This window comes from Portunus trituberculatus, chromosome 11 (genome assembly GCF_017591435.1).
Source record: "Portunus trituberculatus isolate SZX2019 chromosome 11, ASM1759143v1, whole genome shotgun sequence".
Taxonomy (NCBI): Eukaryota; Metazoa; Arthropoda; class Malacostraca; order Decapoda; family Portunidae; genus Portunus; species Portunus trituberculatus.
In genome coordinates, this window is record NC_059265.1 from 2,171,986 (window position 1) to 2,181,767 (window position 9,782).

At 39.5% G+C, this 9,782-nt stretch overlaps 3 protein-coding genes across 4 annotated transcripts in view; 2 read left to right on the plus strand and 1 right to left on the minus strand.

Moving 5' to 3' along the window:
• LOC123502281 overlaps positions 1–9,782 on the minus strand; it is a 409,114-nt gene that overhangs the window by 62,488 nt on the left and 336,844 nt on the right. The window lies entirely within an intron of this gene.
• Positions 978–9,782, plus strand: part of LOC123502275 — a 487,861-nt gene continuing 479,056 nt past the window's right edge. Inside the window, exon 1 of one of the 2 annotated variants that reach the window (XM_045251498.1) lies at positions 978–1,259. The gene's annotated coding sequence lies outside the window, so the exon portion shown is untranslated. Of the gene's footprint in view, positions 1,260–1,955; positions 1,981–9,782 lie in introns of those variants that run through there. The other variant, XM_045251499.1, reaches the window with a different exon arrangement.
• Positions 2,895–3,601, plus strand: LOC123502277. The gene is made up of 2 exons (XM_045251500.1): positions 2,895–3,091; positions 3,213–3,601. Exons 1-2 carry the CDS (start codon positions 3,020–3,022, stop codon positions 3,594–3,596), a joined length of 456 nt encoding a protein of 151 aa, XP_045107435.1. The 5' UTR covers positions 2,895–3,019; the 3' UTR covers positions 3,597–3,601.

Consider the following 9,782-nt stretch of genomic DNA (forward strand, 5'->3'; position numbering starts at 1 on the left):
TGTGTCCCAGTACTGAAGGGGTTCATTAAGAGAGGTAGCTTAATGCCTCCTCGCTCCTGCCTAACTGCCTGACTGGCTAACAATCGCACCAGCTCCATCACCACTCTCGTTAATGGCCACAGTCTTCACTATCTTAATCCCCACGTAAGTTTGTGAAGCTGTATAAAGTCACCCAGTAGTAAGCGTAGAGCATGGATATCGTAATGTGTCACGGTACTGAAAGGGTTAGCTATCCATTCTTCTAACGTGTTGCATTTCCGTCTTTACAACTCAATTCAACTCAAGCTTCCTTAGAAAAGTGATCCGTTCATGATACGTTTTACTAATTTTTTAATATTGATTCGTTGATTTGCAGGCAGGGTTCACTTGGAGAGAGAGAGAGAGAGAGAGAGAGAGAGAGAGAGAGAGAGAGAGAGAGAGAGAGAGAGAGAGAGAGAGATTATCTATTATACTCATTTCCGTTAATGATACTTTTTTTTTCCTTGATCTACAGGCAAGGTTCACTTGGAGGAGAGAGAGAGAGAGAGAGAGAGAGAGAGAGAGAGAGAGAGAGAGAGAGAGAGAGAGAGAGAGAGAGATATTATCTTTCATAATCAATTTTTCGTTAATGATACGTTTTTTTTTTATTCGTTAATTTACAGGCAGGGTTCACTTAGAGAGAGAGAGAGAGAGAGAGAGAGAGAGAGAGAGAGAGAGAGAGATATATTATTATCATCTTATCATAATCATTTATTACGAAGGAAGCTTCAAACTGTTACAACATAATGATAAAAAAAATCGTGTATAATTGTAAGTACTACACGGAAGGTGAGAATGCTTGATGAAACAAATTAATGCAATTGAGTGTGTGTAATGGTTGGTTTGGAAGGAGTTAAAGAGCGTGGCTAGTTTATATCCAGGTGGTGGACCAGTGGTTAGGTTCACTGGCAGCGTTTCATATGCTCGTTTGCCCTCAAGTTGCTCTTTCCTTATTGGCAGGTTGGGGGTGAGACAAGAACGAAGCAACGTCAGCAGTAGCTGGAACAGTATTAATCCAGACACCACGCTCGCTACATCTCTCCAGCCACCACGCCACCACCGACCCCTCGAGTGTACGCAGCCCAGTGTCCGTCTGTCTTGTCGTGGGCGTGACGTTCAGCAGCGGCAGGAACAGCAACGGGAAGCTTGATCTGCGTGGGTTTTCGTGCGGCGGGGTGACGTGCCGCTGCTGTGAGGTTATCGGACCACAGCACAGCACAGCACAGCACAGAGGAGGAGAGGTTAGTGGTTTTTATGTAAATGAATAGTGTAGGTGTGAGGTGTTGGGTGTTGTGTGCGCGTTGACACTGCAGTGGTGATAGGAAATTGTTAGTCAGTAACTTGAAGGTTGTTAGGAATGTTGACTGATAAAGGGTAACTGGGTATGTAGGATGTGCACTGCGTCTATTGGAAGGTTAATTGTACGATGTCTGTGTGTCAATGTAGGATGTATCAGGAACCATCGCTACGTGTGGATGTTAAATTTACTTGTAGATGACAATAAGGGGGCAATGGTCGTTCATTCACTAGTGTGGTTAGAGTAACGTGGGTTCAGAATAGAGTTGTGTAATGGCTGTAACAAGTGTAGTGTTTTCGTGGTCATTGTAGTTGTGTAGGAAGGAAGAATTGCGCTTAACCTCTTCAGTACTGTGACGCATTTTCACCTTGAGATGTGTGTACGATTAAATCATTCCATTGATATTACAAAGCGTGTATGGATGTCAAGGTTTCTCAAGTTGTATAAAATCACCAAATAGTAACAGAAGGAATATGAAAATGCGGCTTGGTGCTGAAGGGATTAAACGGGTCGCGTTACTATAGAACTCCTTTAAGTAAGTTGTATTTGAGGCTAAAATGTTTCAGGTTAGTCATTGTGGTTCCCTCGTTATAGAATAGGTACCAGAATCGGCGAAAAGAATGAGTGGACAAGATTTCCTAACGTAACGAGGCTGGTGTTTCAAGGTACGTGCATTAGAAGCGAGATGTGGTAGCATAACGAAAAGTTTGGGGATATAACCATGAAATTAGTTTTGAAGTGGTAAGCTGGCGTAAATGGTTCGAGGTTCACGAGTGACGGTGGGAGGGTTTGTGTGTGGGGGGAGGGTTGAGAATGGCTGGGAGGAATGAAGTGAGGGTGAATGGCTCGTGGCAAGAGGAGGCAGAGTGGGAACTAACTGAATACAGTGTGATAAAATAGGAGACAGAAAGGATGGTGTGGTGCGAGTGTTTGGCTGGGTTAGGGCACTGTGAAGACGTGTAACTGAGTAGAGACGAGTGAAAGGCTGGCTGAGGCAGTGGTTGAGTTTTAGGTCAGACAGATAACATAACATAAATAATAGGATAACAGATGGGGGAATAAAGTGTTTAGAGTGAGTTTGGGCACATTATGGATGGAAGTGAAGACGTGAAGGGAATGTGTGTTGTTGGTCATTTAGAGATAATTAGTGAAAAAGATACTGCTGTTCATGTTTTTGTGATGGTATTGGTGGTGGTGGTAAGAATACGTAGAATGAAGAGTGAAAGGCTGATTGAGGCAGTGAAGGAATTTGCTTAGGGCTATCTTGCTTGTTAGCTGTAGGGATAATTAGTGAACAAGTAAACAAGGTACTGCTTTGTTCATGCTTATTTTTGTCCATTACAGGCGTTGACGATCCAAAGGCCTGACTCCACAGCGGTAATGAGCCTCGTCTACCTTGCACTTAACGGACAATGCTCACTACCAACACCTCTGCCTCCCCCACCGCCACTGCCGCCGTTGAGGGAGACTGGCTGGATGAGTGGGTGATAGAGGCGAGGCAGGTGTGGTGAGGCGGAGGATTGGAGACGAGAACCTACAGATGACGGCAGACACGGAAGATTCCACTTAACAGGTAGATGAATGTGTCAAGATTGGTTGTGTGGGTGTGAGGATCGGGTGTGGGGCAAGTTTGAGGGGGTTTGACGTGGTGTGGTTTCCTGAGACTGGCGTGGGAGATGAGAATGAAGGGATGGGAGTGTCAGGATGAAGGGCCAGGATGCTACGTCACACGGGAGACGCTGGGAGGAGAACGAGGGAGAAGGGTGTAACTGGAGTGTAAGTGGAATAACGATCGAGGAGGGCGAGTGAGAGGCTGACTGAGGCAGTGAAGTGTGTATTGTAGGACAGTGTGGCGTGGTACATATGGAGATAATCAGTTAATTTTTCTCCATTACAGGAGTTGGTGATCCGAAGCCGTGACTGCAGCGATCCCGTGCGGCCTGCACCATCAGGGAAGGACTCTCTCTGGCTTCGCACTGCGCCTACATTGACCGTTGCCGCCGCTGCTACCGCTACTCGGAGGGGCACTGCCTCGCATTGGGCCTTCACTGCCGTCCCGCTAATACACGTGCCGCCGTCGCCACTACTGGCACTGAGGGACTTCGCCTCGCAGCGGCCTGGCAAACACCTGCTACACCACCACCACCACCACCACCGGAGTCCAGAGATTCAGCTTCGCATAGCAGACATCCTCCTATTCAACGCTTGCTGCCACTACCACCTCATTATGGTGGTGTCACTGTACTTGGATCTGTTGTCACTACTGAATAATAATGTGTAAAGAAATCTTTTTGTTTCGGTAAATTTCCTTTCCTGGGAATATTTGTGGGTTTTGTTAAATTTCCTTTCCTGGGAATATTTGTGGGTTGTGGGTGGTTTCAGTGAGTAGTCGCCTCAAGCTGGCTTGGATCCGTCTGACACCAATATTGCCTCCATTGACCACCACCTACACTCGCTCTAAACGATCACACCCCAGAAATAAAACGGTAGATTTGAAGCTTTTCTATTTATATCTATAATAAGCAATACAAAAAGTGGTTGTTAGGAAATGAAACTAAAGCGAAAAAGTTACATGACATTGATCAATAACTTAATGTAAAATGGTCCCAAAATACCATCTGGCTGAAAAATCTTCAAACGGTCTACATAAAATACAGCACTACTGGCCAAAAACACTAAAATGGTAAAAATGGCTAAAAAGAAAAATGGCAAAAAAAAAATGGCGAAAAACGGGCCCTAAAATCGTAAAAAAAAATCTAGAAAAATGGCAAAAAAGCCGAAAAACGGGCCCTAAAATCGTACTAAGTCGAAAATACTCTAAAGAGTCTCCGGAGATAAGGTGGATGCATATTGGAACTAAAATTAAATACAAGAGTCTCCCTACACTTTTATTCAATTTTGACATTATTACACATTGCCTGCAAAAAAAAACAAATATTTTCAACTGAATAAAACAATATATATACAAAGAATACAGAGAAAGTCTACACAAATTTTCAACTTAAAAATAAAAACTGAGTATAAAAAGTGAGCAAAATCCTATGGTGAAAAAGTCTAGACAATAAATAGACAAATTTTCAACTTAACAGTATAAAAAAAATTGTCTACAATGATTTTCAACTTAATAATAAATAAAAAAATATAACTAATAATAAATAATATATAAAAGAATTTAAGTCTACAATAAATTTCAACTTAATATACAATAAATATTAACACCAATTTATAATATACAATAAATATTAACATGAATTTTCAACTTTGCAAAATTTTAAGAAATTTCAACTTCACAAATTATTTTTAAACAACTTTTCAAGTTAACAAATATTCAAAGATAGAGAGAGAGAGAGAGAGAGAGAGAGAGAGAGAGAGAGAGAGAGAGAGAGAGAGAGAGAGAGAGAGAGAGAGAGAGAGAGAGAGAGAGAGAGAGAGAGAGAGAGAGAGAGAGAGAGAGAGAGAGAGAGAGAGAGAGAGAGAGAGAGAGAGAGAGAGAGAGAGAGAGAGAGAGAGAGAGAGAGAGAGAGATCAAAGAGAAACAAGAGAAATAGTAGATTTTAAAACAACACACAGAGATTAATCTTGTGCCCTCCATACACCCTTTAATGTCAAAAATGGTCAATGGTACACAAATCACATTAATCTTGTGACCACCATACACCCTTTTTAAAACAATGTCATTAAAATGGTAATAATGGTCTAATGGTACAAATCTCAAGGAAAAATGTGTCCCAGTACTGAATTGATTAAAATAGTGAAGGCTGTGGCCATTAATCCTTTGACCACCATAGACCCTTGCTAATATCAATAAAATGGTCTAATGGTACAAAAATCTCAAGGTAAAAATGTGTCCCAGTACTGAAGGGATTAAAATAGTGAAGGCTGTGGCCATTAATCCTTTGACCACCATAGACCCTTGCTAATATCAATAAAATGGAGAGGTGTATGGAGATCACAAGATTAATGGCCACAGTCTTCACTATTTCAACCCTTCAGTACTGGGACACATTTTACCCTGAGATCTGTGTACCATTAAACCATTTTATTGATATTAGGAAAAGTTTATAGACATCAGAAGGTTAATGGTCACAGTCTTCACTATTTTAACCCCTTCAGTACTGGGACACATTTTTACCTTGACATTTCTGTACCATTAGACCATTTTATTGACATTAGGAAAGGTCTACAGAGGTCAGAAGATTAACGGCCACATTCTTCATTATTTTAACCCCTTTAATACTGGACATCTTGAGATTTTGTGTACCATTAGACCATTTTATTGACAGTAGGAAAGATCTATAGACGTCAGAAGACTAATGGCCACATTCTTCACTATTTTAACCCCTTCAACATTGACACATTTTACCTTGAAATTTGTGTACAATTAGACATTTTATTGACATCAGGAAAGGTCTATAGATGGCAGAAGAATAATGGCAAGTCTTCACTATTTTAACCCCTTCAGTACTGGGACACATTTCTACCTTGAGATCTGCATACCATTAGACCATTTTATTGACACTTGGAAAGATCTATTGAAGGCAGAAGATTAATGGCCATAATCTTCACTATTTTACCCCTTCAGTACTGGGACACATTTTTTACCTTGAGATTTGTGTACCATTAGACCATTTTATTGACATTAAGAAAGATCCATGAGAGAGAGAGAGAGAGAGAGAGAGAGAGAGAGAGAGAGAGAGAGAGAGAGAGAGAGAGAGAGAGAGAGAGGAGAGAGAGAGAGAGAGAGAGAGAGAGAGAGAGAGAGAGAGAGAGAGAGAGAGAAACAGTCTTGAAAACCCTGCCAGTCAGAAAATTGAGAGAGAGAGAATAAAGAGTTTTGAAGAGTTTTACAGTTGTAAAGGCAGAATGACAAGATTTCTGTATTATTAAGTGGAGAAACAGTCTTGAAAACCCTGCCAGTCATCTGTGTGGCCTTGGAAAACAGTGGTGGTGAGAGAATAAGGGTATTTTTATGGTTCCTGAGGCAGAGTGACATTTCTACAATATTAAGTGGAGAAACACTCATGAAAACCCTGCCAGTGATCTCTGTGGCCTTGGAAGGCGTGTTGTTGAGACAGCTAAGTGTTTGTGAATACAGGCCTTTGTCTGACACACAAGCAGCAACAATGCACATTCTTCATTCCCTCTGAGTTCAGTAAGTGAAGGAGTGAGTGAGTGCTGAGTGAATCTCTTAACAAGCACACTGCATCTTTGTCCAGAGAATCCAACACTTGCTTCACAAACTCATGTGGGGGATTGAAATAGTGAAGACTGTGCCCATTAATCTTGTCACCTCCATACACCCTTCTTAACCCCTTCAGTACTGGGACACATTTTACCTTGAGATTTGTGCACCATTAGACCATTTTATTGACATTATTGAAGGTCTATGAAGGTCACAAGATTAATGGCCACAGTCTTCACAATTTTCACCCCCCATGAGTTTGTGAAGCTGTACAAAATCACCAAATAGTCACCACAAGGAATATGGAAATGTGTCATGGTACTGAAGGGTTTAATGTCAAAAAAGGGTCTTACCATAAAACAAACTTTCTTCAAATGCCCTCAAAAACATGCCAAATGGTCTTAAAATACCATAAAAAAATACATGCCAAATGGTCTTAAAATACCATAAAACATGCCAAATGGTCTTAATATACCATAAAAACATGCCAAATGGTCTTAAAATACCATAAAAACATGCCAAATGGTCTTAAAATACCATAAAAACATGCCAAATGGTCTTAAAATACCATAAAAACATGCCAAATGGTCTTAAAATACCATAAAAACATGTCAAATGGTCTTAAAATGTCCTTATAATTAAAAATGCCAAACTGCTAATCTATCCTAACTATTCTTCATGGCTCCAGGTGTTGTCTTGTACTCTGGGTGTTGCTGATGGCTGTAGGTGTTGTAGAAGGCTTGTGTTGTGTTGTCGCTTGTCTTGTCTTGGCTTGGTGGTGCAGTGTTCCAGCAGCAGTGTGTCTTGACTTTCCTGTAATGAGAGGTGCACTGTTTATATTGAGTCACCTTCACTATTTTGTAAACTGAACTGAACGCAACTCAAATGCCGTTAAAACATGTCAAACTTTTTTAACTGACCTCAAAACATGCAAAACTGTCTTAAAATCCTATCAAAACATATCAAACTGTCTTATAATTTCCTCAAAACCTGGCAAACTATCTTAAAATGCCTCAAAACATACCAAACTGTCTTAAAATGTCCTCAAAACATGACAAACTGCCTTAAAATGCCTTCATAACATGCCAAATCTGTCTCAAATTAAAGATGTACCAATACCAAATTTTGGCCGATTCCGATAACGATACCAATACCACCTAATTGGGCCGATACCGATACTACTACTTATAGTGATTACTGCACTGGACACCAGGATGAGTTGGTGGACGGTGAGCGTTATCAGATGGGAGGCTTTGTTTTGGGGGATGCTGTGAGTCCTTCTGAGAACGTTTGTGAAATAGAAAAATTCTAGAAGCTTTGTGAAGCCATTTTGAAAAGGTAAATTACTCAGTAATTGGAATGAATATCTTCTCAGTCTTCTGATTCTTGTCAGTTATTTTAAATTCTTACTTACTCCTTTAGCGACCATTTGGTCTTGTGCATTTTCATTATTAATTTTATTGACGATATTTTGCAAAATATTTTTAAAATTATTAAAATTGTAAAACAGACAAAATATTAGCAAAAGAAACTCATTTTGTTGTGTATGTTTCTCTTTAATTAAATCTGACATCCTTTGATATTAATTCATTACACATTAGTAGACCAATTCAGAAAATGAGCTTTCACCTAATCTTTTCAATTAAATAGAAAAAAGTTTAGTTTATTCTAAATTTCTAGTGTATTGCTATGATCTTAAATAATTAATATGCAACAAATTATACACAATGCACATGATTACAAAACAGAATCGTTACTTTCTTAGTTATGGAAATTTTACATCCTTAGGTTAACACAAGTAACTCAAAATTAAACTACCATTAAAATTAATAATATACATATATAATTCAAGCTTCCACCTATTCCAGTATGATATCTTGGAAAAGGCTACCACTACCACTGTTAATTATAAATCAAATAAGAATATGCTGTTATTTACAATAATGCAAAATGCCTAACTATATATATATATATATATATATATATATATATATATATATATATATATATATATATATATATATATATATATATATATATATATATATATATATATATATATATATATATATATATATATATAAATTGCACTCAAAATCTGCCAAACTGCCTTAATATGCCCTCAAAATCTGCCAAACTGTCTTAAAATGCCATCAAAACATGTCAAACTATCTTAAATTGGCCTCAAAACCTGCCAAACTGTCTAAAATTGCCCTCAAAACATACCAAACTGTCTTAATATGCCCTGAAAACCTGCCAAACTGTCTTCAATTCACTTCAAAACCTCTCAAATTGTCTTAATATACCCTGAAAACCAGCCAAATTGTTTCAAATTGCTCTCAAAACCTGCCAAAATGTATTAAAATGCCCTCAAAACATGTCAAACTCTCAAAATGCCCTCAAAACATGCCAAACTGTCTCAATATGGCCATAAAACATGTCAAACTGTTTTAAAATATCCTCAAACATGCCAAACTGTCTCAAAATATACTAAACTGTCTTAAACTGCCCACCAAACACATCAAACTGTCTCAAAATACCCTCAACACATGCCAAACTATCTAAAATGCCCTTAAAATATACCAAACTGTTTAAATATACCCTCAAAACATGACAAACTGCCTCAAAATTCCTCAAAACCTTAACCGCCCAACCTAACCTAATGTAACCTAACCACACCTCCCACCACACCACTGACTTGCATAAGGAAGGGAGCCGTGTGACCTCAGCGTTGAGTGGCCACCTCCTCTCGGGTCACAGTGAAGTCACAGTCCAGGAATCCTGTGGCAAAAGGTCAGAGGTCACACAGGTTACACTGGGATAGTAATAATAGTAATAGTATTAGCACAGGAGGAGGAGGAGGAGGAGGAGGAGGAGGAGGAGGAGGAGGAGGAGGAGGAGGAGGAGGAGGAGGAGGAGGAGGAGACATGTCAAATTGTGTTAAAATGTCCTCAAAACCTGACAAACTATCTTAACCCTTCTTGGCTTACGGTGATCGTACATGAATGATGATATTGTTCCGTCCAGAGAGACGGCGATCGTATCGGTAATCATGATTTTTCCCGCTTGACATTTGAAGATTGGCGCGGGGCTGTGTCATTATTTCTTGGCATTGCTCGATAATGAATTACTGGATCATATAGTGACTGAAACCAACTGATATTTCTGATATTTCAAAAATTACCCGTGAGTAGGGAACGGAAAATAAATTCATCCACCGTAAGCCAAGGGTTAAAATGTCCTCAAAACATGAGAGAGAGAGAGAGAGAGAGAGAGAGAGAGAGA

Bases quoted from the DNA above. Each gene is read 5' to 3' on its own strand.
- LOC123502277 (XM_045251500.1), top strand. From the start codon at position 3,020: ATGAAGGGCCAGGATGCTACGTCACACGGGAGACGCTGGGAGGAGAAC. The intron at 3,092-3,212 runs GTAAGTGGAATA...TCTCCATTACAG, and splicing joins GAGAAGGGTGTAACTGGAGT to GAGTTGGTGATCCGAAGCCG.